Source organism: Ammospiza nelsoni, chromosome 3 (assembly GCF_027579445.1).
Source record: "Ammospiza nelsoni isolate bAmmNel1 chromosome 3, bAmmNel1.pri, whole genome shotgun sequence".
Classification (NCBI taxonomy): domain Eukaryota; kingdom Metazoa; phylum Chordata; class Aves; order Passeriformes; family Passerellidae; genus Ammospiza; species Ammospiza nelsoni.
The window spans coordinates 45961421-45979259 of NC_080635.1; the positions used below are offsets into that span (position 1 = coordinate 45961421).

General features: G+C 35.2%; 1 protein-coding gene across 3 annotated transcripts in view; it reads left to right on the plus strand.

Annotated features, from left to right (window-relative positions):
• Window positions 1-17839, plus strand: part of RYR2 (ryanodine receptor 2) — a 379644-nt gene that overhangs the window by 243536 nt on the left and 118269 nt on the right. For all 3 annotated transcript variants that reach the window (XM_059468881.1, XM_059468880.1, XM_059468882.1), the window contains exons 29-43: window positions 141-349; window positions 1221-1573; window positions 1797-1911; window positions 2806-2966; window positions 3594-3753; window positions 3898-3984; window positions 4655-4881; window positions 5784-6585; window positions 7099-7299; window positions 7431-7536; window positions 9886-10029; window positions 11916-12189; window positions 14875-14989; window positions 15762-15894; window positions 17039-17142. In XM_059468881.1, the coding sequence (XP_059324864.1) occupies window positions 141-349; window positions 1221-1573; window positions 1797-1911; window positions 2806-2966; window positions 3594-3753; window positions 3898-3984; window positions 4655-4881; window positions 5784-6585; window positions 7099-7299; window positions 7431-7536; window positions 9886-10029; window positions 11916-12189; window positions 14875-14989; window positions 15762-15894; window positions 17039-17142 (3191 nt within the window). The remainder of the gene's footprint in view (window positions 1-140; window positions 350-1220; window positions 1574-1796; window positions 1912-2805; window positions 2967-3593; window positions 3754-3897; window positions 3985-4654; window positions 4882-5783; window positions 6586-7098; window positions 7300-7430; window positions 7537-9885; window positions 10030-11915; window positions 12190-14874; window positions 14990-15761; window positions 15895-17038; window positions 17143-17839) is intronic.

Consider the following 17839-nt stretch of genomic DNA (forward strand, 5'->3'; position numbering starts at 1 on the left):
GATTGCTTTCCTTTATAATGTTTGCTCTTAGGGTTTTTGGTTTTTTTTTCCCACAAATGGTTTCTAATTCAGTTACAGAAGAGAGCAGTTCACCGATATTCATTCTGAATAACCCACATGTTCTTTCCTCTTGTTTTAAGGATTTCTACCTGTGTGCAGCCTGGGCCCATCTCAAGTGGGAAGAATGAACTTTGGAAAAGATGTCAGTACTCTAAAATATTTCACTATATGTGGCTTACAGGAAGGGTATGAACCCTTTGCTGTTAATACAAACAGAGACATCACCATATGGCTGAGTAAAAGGCTTCCTCAGTTTCTACCAGTGCCACAGAACCATGAACATATTGAGGTTTGTGATACTAGTGAAATGTTTCTAGACACTTGAATATGTTTGAGTTATGTCTCTACTTCTGTAGTTCCAAACAAGATTTTAATGTGATATGTTGACCCATTTCTGGATGAATCTTACACCTGTTACAAATTCCTTACATTCAGTAGGGTTGCAGAGAATGTAATTGTTTGATTGGCAGTTTTTCTTTCTACAAAACCTGTGACCTGGGTTAATTTGACAATCTGAGAGACAAATTATACAAGATGTCCTCATTAAGAGCTCCTTGTGCAGTGAGAGCTGTGTAAGCAACTTCCAGAAACAGAGCATTTTATAGTAACAGATACCATGTGTTCTAGTGCACACACTTTTTAATTTTTCCATAGCTAATTAGTTTTGTTTGTAATAAATATTTATTAGCGAATTGTGTCAACACTTATGTCGCAACCAGTTGTGCATCTTGATGGAGCTGAATTCATGCCTTGTAAGTTTTCCATGAAATTCTTCTGAAATGGTATAAGAACTCTTTTTCAGCTAGTGTGTGTTATTGAAAAAACTGTTTATGTTCTTTCATATGTACATGCATGATTTTTATTCATTGGTCTGTGTTGTTTAGGACTGAGTTGAATTTGTGTTGGAAAGGATTATGGTGAGAGGCATAATTTCTTTGTGACTTTTTTTTTGCATTTTAATAATGGAGCAAGAAAACCACTTCTCATAGTATTTATTCCCCTTCAAAATGGCAGCACATGATTTCAATGCATTAGACCGTGGGCACAATGCTGTTGCAAGTTTTGCAAGTCATGGATGCTTATTGTGGAAATAGAAATTGAATATTTGTATGGCAGAAAAAGCATCAGCTTTAAAAAAACAACATCTTTATGTTTCATAGGTGATGAGAATTGATGGCACCATAGACAGCTGCCCCTGTCTGAAGGTCACACAGAAGTCCTTTGGTTCACAGAACAGTAAAACAGATGTCATGTTTTTTCGATTGAGCATGCCCATTGAATGTGCTGAGGTGTTCTCCAGATCAGCTGCAGGAGGGTTACCAGGCTCTGGTCTTTTTGGCCCAAAAAATGACTTGGAAGATTATGATGCTGATTCTGATTTTGAGGTTCTAATGAAAACTGCTCATGGTCATCTAGTTCCTGACCGAACAGAAAGAGAAAAAGATGCCACAAAACCAGAGCTGAATAACCATAAGGATTATGTTCAAGAAAAGCCCTCACGTCTTAAACAAAGGTTTGTAGCTTGCTACCTTTTCCCACTCCTCCCCCTTCTGCTTCTCAAAGTAGTGGAAAATGCCACTCATGTCTGACAAACCAGTCATGTAACTTTTGAGTATACAGTTTAAGGTCAGAAATAAGTGCTTTTAAGAATAAGCTTGTCTCTTTCTATTTCTGAATAATTTGCCTTTGTGACTGGGCTTTTAGTAGATATTTTAATTTTAATTTTTTTATTGCAGATTTATGCTCAGGAGGACAAAGCCAGATTATAGCATGAGTCACTCTGCACGGCTTACTGAGGATGTGCTAGCAGATGATAGGGATGACTATGATTATTTGATGCAAACTTCCACGGTATTGTAATTTAGGATTGATGTTTTAGCTGTTTGGGGTTTTTTAGTTGTTTAGTTTGGGTTTTTTTAATACTTACTTTTTTTTTTGGTTGTTGTAAGAATTCCAGAAACAGTCTAATTTTCAGTTTAAGTGTCTGTGATAGTTCTGAACTTCTACTTAAGTTGAGACTGTTTTGTTCATTTTATTTTGATTTGATTGTCAGACTAAAGCCATTTCCAAATGAAAACCTACAAACTGGTTTAATCTGTATTTGAAACTACTGTTGATAACACTAGGCATAAAAGAGGACAATTAAACAGTTTTAGAATGATGGAATACATTGGAAAAGGTACATTAAACTAGTAGGTCAGTGTTCAAGACCATTTGAAAACATCTCTACTAATTCTTCAGAACATTTATTTAATGGAATTCCATAAATTCCATTTATTTAGTGGAATTCCCAGTGAAAGTTTTTTGCAGGTTTTTTTGATCTTTCTCTGACAAGATCAGCTCCATTAACACTGATTCCTCAATGTTCAAAGGAAAACAAACTCCTTGTCTGGATGTGTTCTTCTCTTGCTAAAAGATATTAGAGACTGAATTACCTGCAGTATGAAAATTATAGTTGCTGTAGCAATACAGCTTACAATGCCATGATGCAGAAGCCTTCAATAGAAGCATATAAACTACATTTAATCTTGTCCATTTTTTTGTTTTAAAATGCATATTTTGTTGACTGTGTTTTGGTTTGTGTTTATAGTCTTTGTTGCTTTGCTTGGTGAATTGCACTTGAACAAGGCTATGCTACTTTTAAATAATATAGCATTTTCAGATTTAGGGTAACAAATTCTGAATCAAACTGATACGCTGGGGAACAAACACTAATATTTGATAATATTATTTTTTTATTAACAGTACTATTACTCTGTGAGAATATTTCCTGGTCAAGAACCTGCTAATGTCTGGGTGGGCTGGATTACATCAGACTTTCACCAGTATGACACAAGCTTTGACTTGGACAGAGTGCGTACCGTCACAGTTACACTGGGAGATGAAAAAGGGAAGGTTCATGAGAGGTTGGTTACAATTTCCTTAAAAAGACCTGTATTTTATACCCGTACAAGCAACTTGCAATTTATAAGGTGTAAATCCACTCCATTTAATGTAATTGGATTGATGTAGAAAAAAAAATTAAAATGGCAGTAGTAGGGAAAAGTGTTAATTTAATTGTTACATGCTCTTGCTTGTGAAGAAAGAGTGGACTAATAGTCTAGTCAAATCAGTAGGTACTGAAAAGTAAAATAGTACAGCTTTCTATATAGTTAGAAATTATGATCCTGTAAATATTGACTTATGAGGCCAAAATCAGTACATGAGCTTGTCTCAGCACTTCAGATTATTACATGTACCAGAAGCTTTTCTTATGCTTAATGTTAAATGGTTTAAAACTTTGACTTACAAAGCCAGTTTCATCTTTGGTATTTTACAAACGATGTGGACTTTTTAATATATTGTCATCTTAAGCTTTTATTTTTCTTCCCGTTATGATGCCCATGTTTCATTGAATTTTGGCAGTGGTTAGGATGTGATCCATTGTTTTTGGCCACAAGGCCCTATATGTTTGCACCCATGCAAGGTTGTTCTTAGTATGTTGCAGAAATTGTGCACACCATTCATAAATAAATTTATCTTTTGACATTCAGTATAAAACGCAGCAACTGCTATATGGTGTGCGCAGGAGAGAGCCTGAGCCCTGGACAAGGACGCAATAATAATGGCCTGGAGATTGGTTGCTTGGTTGATGCTGCCAGTGGCCTGCTGACCTTCACAGCTAATGGCAAGGAGCTAGGCACATACTATCAAGTGAGTATTTTTTTAGAATGTATTGCAGCAAGAAGGGGGAAAAATGAATCCTTAGCCTACAGCATTAGAGGCTTTAGTACAAGACTCTAGAGAAAAAGTGATCATCACTGCTACGGCAGTAATTTGTCCTTTTGTTTGATCTAGGTTGAACCAAGTACAAAGTTGTTTCCTGCTGTATTTGCTCAAGCTACAAGCCCCAATGTTTTCCAGTTTGAATTGGGAAGAATAAAGGTAATAATAATGCTGGGTTTTGTGCAGGTTTAGGACTAAGAAATCATATAAAATAAGTTTATTTTTGCCATTTATTTCCTGTGACGTGTTCTTGGTATTTGGGACATTTTCTATGACTCCAAGTGCTTGCACTATTGCTATTTTTATTCTTAACTCAGTTTTCAATACTTAATGAATTTAAAATACAGTACATTGAATAAAAAGGGTGTAAACTGATCAGAATTTTCTGAGTCTTGTCTTTCATGGTGAAACAAAATCACTTAGGTTGGTAAGGCAAATCTTTTAGTTTCACAAACAGAGAATGGATGACTAGTGTATCTGAAGAATTTGGTTAGAGTTTTAAAATAAAACTGAGCTGAATTTTTCTACCTTGCTTTGGATACTTGGATGTCTAAGAAATCAGAAGAGGTAAAAGAAAAGTGGAGTCCAAGGAAGTAACCACATGTGGCAGTCAAGTTAATGTTTCAAATTCAGCTATTCTTAAAAAACAAATATGGAAAATGCTGTCTTGCTGCTAATCTTCCAAGAGTTGCTTGTTTTAAAAGCTAGTGAAAATGCTGATTTCCTGTTTTACTTGTCTTTACTATATGTTGACTATATTTCTGGATAAGAAATGCAGTGTTTGGTAAAGATGAGGAAACTGATTTTCTCTTCCATTGGAATTTTCCAGAATGTAATGCCATTATCTGCTGGATTATTCAAAAGTGAACACAAAAACCCGGTCTCTCAATGTCCCCCACGTCTCCATGTCCAGTTTCTGACTCATGTGCTTTGGAGCAGAGTGCCAAACCATTTCTTGAAGGTGGACGTGTCTCGGATCAGTGAACGCCAAGGCTGGATGATACAGTGCCTGAATCCTTTACAGTTCATGGCCCTTCATATTCCTGAGGAAAACAGGTTGATGTTTGTTTTGTACTGTACCAGAATTATGTTGGAATTATAAACCTAGTCATACAATTGCATCTATGTAAGAAAGGCCCAAGGTCTTCTCTGTGTTTATAACACAAGTAAATACAGAGTGCGTTTTAATTAATGCTAAAAATTATATAAATTTCAGTGTTTTAAAATATCCCTTCTTTTACTCTGTTTCCAACCTCTCCCAATTTCTCTCCAAACATGTCAATAGTACATGTAGATTTTAAAAGTAAATTAAAGAAACTCTGCTTATGTGTTATTAAAGATAATCTGTAAAATAAGCAAAAATCTGGTTATGTTGAGATTTTTCAAGATTTGTGACCGATTTAATTATTCTGTTCCCTTAATTTTTCTAAATCTAATTGAAACAATTGAAGAATTTAATTCTGTGATTTCCTTGATACCCAAATTTCTGAGCATTTTGCCAGTGCCTAAAGTGAAAACAAAGTCACCAAGAACCCCAACACTGAACCTTCTTCAAATGTACTGGTTAGTCTGTTGCCACTTTACACCCCAGATTTAAAGCCAAAAAATGATATAAATATCTTAACTCCAACTGGTTTTAAAACCCTAATTTTCAGCTATGTGAATTCTTGTTCGTAGTATAAAAAAATGTTCTGTGTTAAGTAAATAATTTTTTTCCCACTGAAAGTAGTTTAAGTAATGATTTTAGGAGTGACTTGAATACATTTGAGATTACCTTTTGTTATTAGTCTTGATTATTACATTGGCAGTGTTTCTCACATGAAAGCTGAAATGTGGAAAAAAAACCCCCATCCCTGGAACTGATATTGTGCTGACGTTATCCTTAGGGAGAAGTTTGAATCCCTTAAAAAGACATTTTTGCCTATGTGATTTACTGTGTTGTTTTTTCTTCTCCCCAGAACAATTGATATTTTAGAGCTGACAGAGCAAGAGGAACTGCTGAAATTTCACTACCACACCCTCCGATTGTATTCAGCTGTTTGTGCTTTAGGCAACAACCGAGTGGCCCATGCTCTGTGCAGCCATGTGGATGAATCTCAGCTCCTCTATGCTATTGAGAATAAATACATGCCAGGATTATTACGTGCAGGATATTATGACTTGCTCATTGACATCCATCTCAATACTTATGCAACTGCCAGGCTGATGATGAATAATGAATTTATAGTTCCAATGACAGATGAGACCAAGAGTATTACTTTGTTTCCTGATGAAAACAAAAAACATGGCCTTCCTGGTATAGGACTCAGCACTTCATTAAGGCCAAGAATGCAGTTTTCCTCTCCAAGTTTTGTAAGCATTAGCAGTGAATGCTTTCAGTTCAGTCCTGAATTCCCTCTGGAAATTTTGAAGGCCAAAACCATAGAGATGCTGACTGAAGCTGTCCAGGAGGGAAGCCTCCACGTCAGAGATCCAGTTGGAGGTTCCACAGAATTTCTGTTTGTTCCTCTCATCAAGCTCTTTTATACCCTCCTAATTATGGGAATCTTCCACAATGAGGATCTGAAACACATCTTGCAGTTGATTGAGCCCCGAGTTTTCAAAGAAGCAATGAGCCAGGAGGATGAAATTGATTTCTCAGAGAAAGAGTACAGTTCAGATGAGCTCAAGTCAGAAGAAGGAGAAGGAGAAACCAGAGGGGAGCAAATGCCAAAGGAAGGACTCCTTCAGATGAAACTTCCAGAGCCTGTTAAATTACAGGTAAAAGTACTGTCTTGATAGTGATTGCTCCTGTTTTTTTTCATGTGGTAATTTATTTATTTTCAAGGAATAAAGCATTTTGAAATTAATGTTTTCAGCTAAATAGAGATGTAATTTCCTTACAGAAAATGAGAAGACTTAATATCTTTCTGATCATACAAATTTTCTCACCATAGAACAAGCAACTATGGTTTCATTAAAAAAAATGACTTGCTCAATGCCATTAATAGCGAATTCCTCCTTTTTATGGATTCAAACAGAACAGAAATTCCCTAGAAGAAAGGGATAAATCCATTCTCTTGTAGCTTTAGTTATGTCTTAGGCACATTAATCCCTTGCAGATGTCAGATATTCTGGTGTAAGATTGCTTCACATGTAGTAAATAACAGTATGAAATGATCCAGACACTTTATTGGATAGTAACTTGCTGTAGGAAATCCATCCTTACTTGCCTAATATGCAGAAGATATTTCTTGGCTTGCCAACTCATGTCTTACAACACTGTTTTCTCAGATGTGTCACCTACTCCAGTACCTGTGTGACTGCCAAGTGCGACACCGAATAGAGGCCATTGTCGCATTTTCTGATGATTTCGTGGCCAAGCTCCAAGAGAACCAGCGCTTCCGGTACAATGAAGTGATGCAGGCCTTGAACATGTCTGCTGCCCTGACAGCTAGGAAAACAAAAGAATTCCGATCCCCTCCTCAAGAGCAGGTACAGCTCACAGTGGACAGTTTCTTTCCTGTTGCGCTTTATTTGGTTTTTATGTTGCAGAGTTCTGTTTGATTTTAAAGTTTTTCCTTTTGGGGATCAGTGTAATTTTTCTTTTCTTTGTATTCTCTAAGATTAACATGCTGCTGAACTTTAAAGATGATAAAAATGATTGTCCTTGCCCTGAAGAAATTCGGGATCAACTCTTGGATTTCCATGAAGACCTAATGACACACTGTGGTAAGTCTTGTTACTGAATATTTTTACTTTTTAAATTTTATTAGCTTTAGAGGCAATTTTAATAAGAAATTTTATGTAAGAAACATCAACTGAATAGTCTGTAAATTACATGTAAAAATTTTAATTATTATGAAATAAAAATAATTAGCTTTCAATCAAAACCAAGGAAATATTCTTATCCTTATCTGGTTAAACTAGAAGGGAATGTTGCATATTTTGTTTCATAAGCACCTGTTTTGCAGGCTGACAAACTCAGTTCCTTCATTCTGTCCTTATGGGGCAAGCAGTCCAGACATCAATGGGTCATTGTTTGATGCTTTCCAGCTTTTCAATATTTTTCTTGTGTTTGGTAATAGGAAATGAAGATTAAATAAATAATTTAGATGAACATTTGAAAGGAAAACAAGGTTTATCTTTTGATTCTTTCAATTTTTCTTTAGTTGTTTTACATTGTTCTCCTCTGTTCAAATTACTTAACGTAATTCTTTTCATTACCTTTTTCTGGTAGGGGAAAATAGGAATTTGCATTATCTACAAGTAGAAAATTAATTTTGTGAATCATCATAGAGCAGAACTAATTACTCCATGTATTGCACAATAAGTAAAACAGTTACACATCCTAAGTCCGATGTTTTCTTAGTCAGCCACCACTTGGGGATTCACATTTTGTGGAATGGTTAAGAGACAATATATTGAAAGTTTGCAAATCAAAAAAGCACAACTAGAGCTCAGGGAGTAGCACAACTGTGGGAAAACATGTTTCGTTTGGGTAATTTGAGACCATCTCTGTGTTCCAATTGATAAGACATTTCAGTGTCTTTACTGTTCATTAGTTTGGTAGAGAAGACTACTATCCAAATAATTTTGTAATATGATTTAGTGTGTAATATGAATTTACTGATGATCATTGAAGTGTAGTATAGTGTGAATTGCCGTGTTTCAACAAAGTGTAACAAAATAACTTTTAATATAAACGGAGTTGTATCTAATGCAAAAAAATCAGACAACTAGAACCAGATGCAATAAATTTAGAAGAATGATGTTGTGTCATGAAGAAACATCCTATAAAATTAAAGACTGCTAAAGAACTCTTCACAAAACCCTTAACTTCAGAAATTGTTTTGGAAAGTAAAAAATCCAGAAAATGGTTGAATGACATTTTTACTTGGATTTAGTGTAATAGGTGCAGGTCAAGATTTTGAATTCCTCTGCAATGTATGCATGAATCAATAAGTTTAAGAGAAATGAGCTGATAGGAATCCCATGAAGTTCAGCACTGAGAAGTATAAAGTTCTGCATCTGGGAAGGAATAACTCCTGCAGCAAGGACGGGATAGCAACCAAATTAGAAAGTAGCTTTGCACAAAAGGTGGGGTCTTCAGTACAAGAGATACATGGCCATACTGGAGTGATGGAGTGATGTCAGGGAGGAGGCATCAAAGATAGTTAAATTCTTGGACCATCTTTTGTACAAGGAGAGCATGAGAGGACTGGGGTTTGACTTGAAGAGGAAGCTCAAACGGGGGTGCTATAAATGTATATAAATACATGTTGGGCAGGGGGCTTTTAGAAGGCAAAGACACACTTTTGTCTGAGATGTCTAGTAACACAAGTTGAAAATCAGAGAATTCTATTTGTTTGTTACTGTAGGGTGCTGGAACTCAAGGATAGGTTGCTCAGAGAGGTTGTGGAGTCTCTTCACCTTAGGAGATATTCAAAACCTCACTGGACATGGTTCTGGGCAGCTTGCCCTAGTTGGACTTGTTTTGAGCTCGGAGGCTGGAATCTAAAGGCTCACTGCAAAAACAACTGTTCTGATTCTGTGAATCCTCACATTAATTCTTTTTACATTTTTATAGCTTATTATAGTAATGCCGTGAAAGAGCACTGTATTGTGAGGGTGGCTACTTTCTTCTGACTGATCACTGGAAAGTATATTTGTTGTAACACTTCTACTTTCACTTCTTTTATATGTTTTACCTAAAAATCTTCACTACTATCACTTCAACCACACTGTATCTCTAGGGACTTTATCTACACTTTTGGGCTACATATGTCCAAAACACAGGCATCAGTGTTGGTGGGGAAAAGTGAATACTGGGGAACATGTATTTATTATATGTTTTATATGTAACATCATACAAGTTATACACTAAATTGCCCAGGTATCTGTACTTTCCTACTTGGCACATATGTCTGTTCTATACTTGTTCCAAATGCTGGTTAAGCATGTCCCATATAAAACTCAGAGCAGAGCAACAGTTCAGTTTAATTATGTTTGTACACACAAGATGTCTGTAGCTTGTTTAATTTTATTCTTTCACTACTTGGTGCATTTATTTAATTTCAGGAATTGAACTAGATGAAGATGGAACCTTGGATGGCAACAGTGATTCAACCATTAGGGGTCGCCTCCTATATCTTATGGAAAAAGTTACATATCTGAAGAAGAAACAAGATGAGAAGACAGTTGATGAAGAGGATAAGACATCCTGTAAGTAAAATGAAATCAGTTTATTGCAACTTAATTACAAAAGGGAAAAAGAAACAGACCAGGAAGTTCTTCACACATTTTCAGCCAAAACAAGGTGTATTTTTAGTGAAATAGCTGTGCACTTTAAAGTTTGTAGCTTAACTCAAAACAAGCACAGATGGATTTATTAGGCAGATTTGTTTCCCAATGGGATGTAGAGGAAAATTCTTTTAGCAACACTTCTGCCCCATTTCCTTTGTTGGTTCATAAATTTTTCAGAATATATCTTGCTTTTAATAGAATGAGTACAGACTTAATAATTGTAGCAAGGTCCTCTTTTATGATAACTTCCTCAGCTGCAGCAGCTTCAAATCAGTATTTGCATGAAGATTACCATATGAAATAATCTGTCATTAGACTGTAATTAGCAGAAGCCTCCCCACCCAACCTAAAATTCAAGATTTGCTGACTGTAACTGCTATTCTCATTTTCTGATACTTTCTGCCTTTTCATCTTGATAAGAATCACTGCCAGTGGCATCCTAGTTCTGCAGTTGGTGCCAACTGACTATTTCAATTTTATGTATCTTTTTATTTGTCAGTGTTGCCTTTATTTTTATCTTTTTCCCATTTTTTTGTTGTATGTAGCACTTTTGAATGTCCTTATTTTTTATGTGATAATTAGAGGCTAGGTCTGTGCAGAATCTCATGATGAATCTTATCTCTTCCTTTTTTTTCCTTGTAGTAAGCATAAAAGCTCTATAAAACCTGATTCTCTCTTTCTCATATTAGTAAACAGACTATTATATTAAACAAATAGACCCACAGTATAACTGAAATACAGTATTGCAGTTATCAAAACAGGAATAAAGTGTTTGCCTGCTCCCAGGATTCTTCATGGAAAAAAAAAAAAAAAAACAAAACAAACCAAAACAGAACAAACCGACCCACCCAAAAACTGGATTGTGTCCCTTCTTGTTATTAATTATTTCAGTCCTTCTGAAGTATCAGCCCAGACACCTTATTTTAAAAGTGTTTCTATTTTTAAAAAATGCTATACTCTATGTCAATGGAACTTCCTATAGTGCAGTGCCTGGACAGTAACAATGAAATACATTATTACTATTGTTTTTACTCCTTTCCTTCTATTAGCATGAATTCTCTTTTTTTTGTTAAGCATTCTATTATCTGTAAGTTCCTATTTCTTCAGTGTCTTTCTGTAATTACTTTTCTTTTTGTTTGTTTGTTTGAGTTAACCTGGAATTACCTTAACTGCAATTACACAGCTTGTCTATATCAACATATCTTTCCCAACTAATAGAGATTATCAGTGGCACTACCAGATACAGGTATCTTGTTGCATTGAAGACTGAACTGGGAATATGCAAATGATGATCTCTCATTTATTTAATAATAGTGTCTTCATTTATTTTGAAAGGCCTTTGTCTTTGGCAAAGGAATAAGTTAAATTATTTTGTTGTGTACATTATAAAACTTAGAGTGGACCCAGAGTTTAGGTATGTAAATAAATATCATTTATATGTGCTACCAGTGTAATTTTTCAGCCTTACTTCATAATAGGCTAAAAAAGCACTCAGACCTGTATTCATAGAAAAATATTGAAAGCAATATACAAAAATAAATCTAGTGACTTCGGGAGCGTCCTGTATATCTTCATAAATTTTTTGTGTTTTATTTGAATTTTTAGTATAGGTTTTTGGTTTTAAGATATTTCTGTTTCTCTCATGCGGTTTTTCTTTGATAGACTGCTGAAGAAATGCTAAGAAAAAAATGCTTCTTAGGAATTAAATTAATTCAAATTGATGTTGCATAGTAGGTCCTGAGTGACTAGCAGTAGGGAGATGAACAATTAATGGTAATTCTGTGATTTATTTCTTTTCTTCACAGCTACTCTCCAGCAGTTGATTTCGGACACGATGGTGCGTTGGGCCCAGGAGTCAGTGATAGAAGACCCAGAGTTAGTGAGGGCCATGTTTGTGCTGCTGCACCGCCAGTACGATGGTATTGGTGGTCTGGTTCGAGCCCTACCAAAGACCTACACCATAAATAGTGTGTCTGTGGAAGACACCATCAATCTTCTGGCATCCCTTGGCCAAATCCGTTCTTTGCTTAGTGTCAGAATGGGGAAGGAAGAGGAGAAGCTTATGATTCGTGGATTAGGGTAAATAACTGACTGGAGTGTAACTTCTCTTTATTTACAGATTTTGTTATTTGCTGTATGGTTATGGCTAAGGTTGCACCTGAAGTTTGAATCTGAATATGGGCATAAATGCAGGCACTGCTCTCAGTTATGCAATATCCCCAGTAGTAAAATAAAGCCTTTGCAGCATTATAGGTATTATATGGGGAACGAAGCAGTTGACATTTGTAAGACTTTTGAAAAAAGTTGAAAATATGTATGTAATATCTTATGATATCAGAAGCTATCTTATTACTACATTTTAAATAGCTTGGCTGTGAAGAATCCTGTCAAGAATACTACCCATTCTCTATGAATGCACCGGTTATTGGCTCTTGACACATAAGATTTCCCACAGCAGTCAGTTAATGGAGCTGTGCTTATCCATGTCTGTATATATGCCATCCTTTTTATTACACTAAATGTAGATAGTGTGTTTGAGCTGGGAAGTAGTTCACACACTGTTATTCTTCCTAATTGTATGATTAATAATAGTGAAGTATAGGCTAATAAAGAGGTCAATTATAGGAAATGGTAAAGCAAACATGATAGTCTCTAGCATGAAAGAGGTTAGTTGGTTTTTTTCTCTCATGTTTTCAAAGAGATGTCTTTTGATTTTAAGCATCAGCTGTGATCTATTGAAAATCTCCAGTCAGCAAGAGCAATGAGAACGAAAAACAGCATTGTATAAAGAATGTCAGGAATGCAAACAGAAGCAAAGCTTTTGTTGTGCAAAATACTTTGCTTTTTAGCTTACTGAAACCTCAAATATCCAAAAAATGTCTATGCATAATTTTGCATTGTCATTATAAACAATGCCTACTTCTCAAGTTACCAGCAGGTCTCATCAGTGTTTCATGGTTGCAGAAGTCTTTGGCATACTCATGGTAAGGCTTTGGCAAAAGGCAGAGTTTGGCATCTGTCAAGAGACATGAAGTAGTGGCATTTCCAAATCTACCTTTTTATACAGATTGAAAATGTTTGATTTCACTCCAGTTTAGGGAGTCTAAAAATTTAGGGAGTCTAAAATGAGTGAGTGATTACTAGATTTGGTTTTCATGTCATGTTCTGTGTTTAGTTCTTATACATTTTTTTCCTCAACATTTTCTACTGTGAATTAAGAACCAAGATTTTCCAAATATAATGACTGTTAATGGTTTTTTTGCTGATACGTGAAAGTCTGGTGTAACTTAAGCCACTGTTGTCACTATCTCTTACTGTCACCTTTCTTAGTAGTCTCCATAATATCTTGTTTAACTTGTAAGTTCCAACTGTGGTATTTTTACCTTTTATAGGCTGAACTGAGCTCAAATACCTTTTCAGAAATACCAGGGTTTTTTTTTGTTTGTTTGTTTGTTTGTTTTTTTGCTGTGAGTGGTATTCCTTTCTTTCAGCTGAGAAATTGAAGTGTCACTTATTGCTGCTTTAAAACTCAGTTTCCTCAGAAATGCTGTTAAGATTTTTTTTTTCCCCTAAGCATGACATTTTATAATGCAGCTCACAGTTAAACAGAACACTAAAAGTGGATGTAATTTGCAAAGTAGGGCAATGTTGCTGGCCAGCCCTTGAGGTGACATTTTGACTTTCTGTACTGCTTTCTGTAAAAGAAAGCTGCTGCAGGTAACCAGGAGTTTAGAATGTCTTGGAACATTGATACCATTGAGGTATTTTTTCAAGCCTGAAGCATTAGTGGAGAGGGGAGATGAGACAGCATTTGGAGGCATCACTACTGATGTGAAATTCAGTAATTTTTTGGGAAAAAAATTACCGGGAGTCAAAAATTCAGTGTCAAATAGTCTTCTTCCCATCTCATCTTTTAAAGGGTTGGACTTTCCCTGCCTGAGAGGAGGAGGTTTAGGTCAGGAAGAAAAAAACCAAAACAGTTTAAAACGTACAGTGAAATTTGAACAGTTGCCAACAGATTTTTCTCTAGTGACCTGCTAATCCTTTTCTCCTATGGCCTAATTGCTCTCATGGTTATTGATGGGTTTTATTTGATTTCAAGACTAATTATATTTTTTAGAAATCTAATTACTCTTTAAACTGGACATTTTTATTGGCTATACCATGTCAAATAAAATATTGACATTATGATCCTAAAGTCTGATTTTAAATATGAAAATCTGTTCTGATGAAATATGTAGAAGAGTTCTGCTAAACAGTAAATTGTGAATAATATTTGTGCAGCTTCTGGTTTTGATACTTAGAAGATAGCTGGGTACCTCTTTTCCCTAGGATTTTTTTTATTGCTTTTGATGGCAGATAGCAAATGTCTTCACGTTTTAATAATCTGAAAGGCATTCTGTGTCAGAAAGATATTGCACAATTGAATTTAAAATATAAAATACTATAGCAGTTTTGATGATGCTCTTGTCAGAACATAGTTTTAGATCTGAGCAGAATTTCTAATGAGAGTAAAAGACTCTTCTACTCCAGTGTAATCAAGGGGTAATTAATGCACTAACTATAATATGGGAACATAAAGGTCATGTTCTTCCATAGTGTGCATAGAAAAATAGACAGGAGATTGAAACTCAATGGGAAAAGTCCCTGAGGTAATTTTTTACTTCAGGAAGTGGTGAAGAATTGCACAGTAAATCAGCTTTGCAAATAACTTAATAGGTAAACTACTTGTCCATAACATTTTTTAATTTTGTTTTCCTGTAGAGACATCATGAATAATAAAGTATTTTACCAACATCCAAATCTCATGAGAGCTTTAGGCATGCATGAAACTGTCATGGAAGTGATGGTGAATGTGCTTGGTGGAGGAGAATCCAAGGTAAAGCATTTCACTGTTAGAAGGCAGAGGGTTTACAGTAGAGCTGTTAAAAGCTTTTTCCCATAAAGCTCTGAGCTGTCACTGGAGGTACTGGGATCATAACCTCTTACTAATTTCCATTAACATAACAGTTGACCAAGTTTTTTAGAAGAATCTGTCCTTCCATTCCAGAGGAAGGTATTAGTAGCATTGTAATTTTAGATGCTTTAAAGAAAAAACTGTAGAACTTTCTATGTTTATTATGTTTTAAAGGGGAGATCTTTTTATCAACTAATTAAAAAAACAAATCAGTATTACTCTATGAAACTGAGTATACACCTTCTTTCATGTTTGAAGTTAGAATCTGTGGGTGATCTCATCTTTAGTTTTTAAAGCCACCTTGATCTTTGAAGCTTAAGGTATTACTATCTACCTGTGAAAGTCCTGTTGATTCCAGTGAGAAGCATAAGCAGTTCATTTCCCTGGGGCGCAATGAGTACAGCACCTACATATTAGTATGTTAGAAGGCTTTATATAAAATGATCCTTTGCATGTTTTATGTCTGTATTAGTCTTTGAACACATTTAGACTGGTATTTAGCTCAGGTATCTCTGCATGATGTTTCAGATCTTGGTTTCCCCCGTAATTCTTTCATTCATCCTGGTTTCCTTGATTTATCAAACATTAGTGTTTGATAAACACTCCCTTAATTATCAAACATTAGGAGTGATATTCATTTGACTGAAGGTAGATCATTACAATTTAAATTTAAATGCTTTTATTTGCTTCTTAGGAAATCACTTTCCCAAAGATGGTGGCAAACTGCTGTCGTTTTCTATGTTATTTTTGCCGCATCAGCAGGCAGAATCAAAAAGCTATGTTTGATCATCTTAGCTATTTATTGGAAAACAGCAGTGTTGGCCTTGGTAAGTATTAAAATTTCAAACTTCCTGCTGATTTATATATGAAACCACCTGTATCTTTCTTCATCCCTCTATTTACTCGCTATGTATTGAAATTTCTTTTATTTCCGGTGCAAAATATCTTTATTAACTGTATTGCTAACTCTGGACAACTCCCCTGACAGTAGCATTAAGTTGAGCTAATTTAGTACACTCTGTTGTATATGCCTGAACATGTAGAGTGACTTAGTGGTTAGTAGCTAATGTTGAGTAACAGAATATATTCCTGTTTTCACAAGGAGAATCATTCATATGTTTTGGCAGCATTTCTTTAAGGTTTACCTCTCACTGCTCAAGCTTGCCCCCCTACACTTTTTTTCTGTGTACTGGTCAGTATACAGCTATGGCAGTGGGAGAAACACTGAGCTCATTTGCTTGATTAGATGCATGATTTGATGCCCAGAAATGAACCTTGAAACTTTCTTAATGTTTGCTTTCCTTTGCTCACCTCAAGTGTTGTAGAGGAAATATATTAATCCTTATTTAATTTAGTAATTGAAATTGACAATATATATGTATTTAGGAATCATCATGGTAATTTTTTAAATGATCGCAAATGTATTAATGTAAAGGCATAGAACAGAAGTGTAAACTCAAAATCTTTTTGAAGAGGAAGAGCCCAAATCAAATACCTTTGGAGAGTCAATATGAAAACTTTAGATTTTTGTAATGCTATATTTACTGCCATTTAAAAAAATACATAATTTATAATATTTTATTTTAAAGTACAAAGATATTTTCTATTTCAATGGATTTGGTGGTATGTCCATGTATTGGACACACAATCATTACTGCATTTTCCTCAAAATAGAATTATGTCAGTTAGGAAAATGAGAATGGGATCTTAAAGTCTATGGTGAGAAGAGGAATGTGCAAGACAAACTGTTTTTAGCTTGAACATTCATATTATATTTTCATTTCATATCAGTGTCAAATTTCAGGCAAGTGTGTGATGATGTATTATAAAGTGAGATTATGAATTATATATTTATAATCATGTCCAAACTAATGACAAAATGTTGCATCTTACTAAAAAAAATTAATGAATTTCCTGTGACTTTGTTGGGGTTTAATTAATTGGTATTAAAACTAAATGTTATTTTAACAGCCTCTCCTTCTATGCGAGGGTCAACTCCTTTAGATGTTGCGGCAGCGTCTGTAATGGATAACAATGAGCTTGCTCTGGCTTTAAGGGAGCCTGATCTGGAGAAGGTTGGTAGCTTCTTCATCAAGCATTTTTTTCCCCTATGGAGAAGAGAAGATAGCTGTTTCTTGGAGTGAGCAAAATCCAAGATTAGATGGGAGTTTCTGGTACTTTTCAGGGGAAGACTGAGAACCTGGTTAGTTGTTCTTTCTGCTGGTGGTCTGAAGAGTTGAACAGAGTTTGCCGTGATTACACACACAGTTGTAGCCAGAAGGAATTGCTTCAAAGGCAGTTCCTAATTTTGCAGTAGTGGAGTCCATATCCAACAAAACTTGGTTGCTAAAACCTTTCTTTGTTGTTCTTCTGAATGGGGACATGCAGTGGTGATATGAGGCAATAAGGGTTACTAGGAGCTTTGTGACAACTTATTACAATATATGACAAATTTTCGTAGAGATATCTGTCTATATCTGTTGTATTTTCCCCTAACATTTAAACCTGTTTCAGAAAAGTTTAAGAAATTTGGATTAATTACACTAAAGAATGAGACACTCAAGAGAATCTGTGACAATTGTGCAGTATGTCTAAATTGCTGCTGCAAGGAGGATTAGAATAATATTTACTCTGTCAGTAGTGGATAAAAAAAACAGATTAAATAATGGAAAGACAGATTCAAGGTAGACATTAAAAACTCATTCTGAAGAAAAGACAGAGGACTTGCAATATCTAATTTCTTTTTGAAGACCTCAAATTCTGGAAATGATA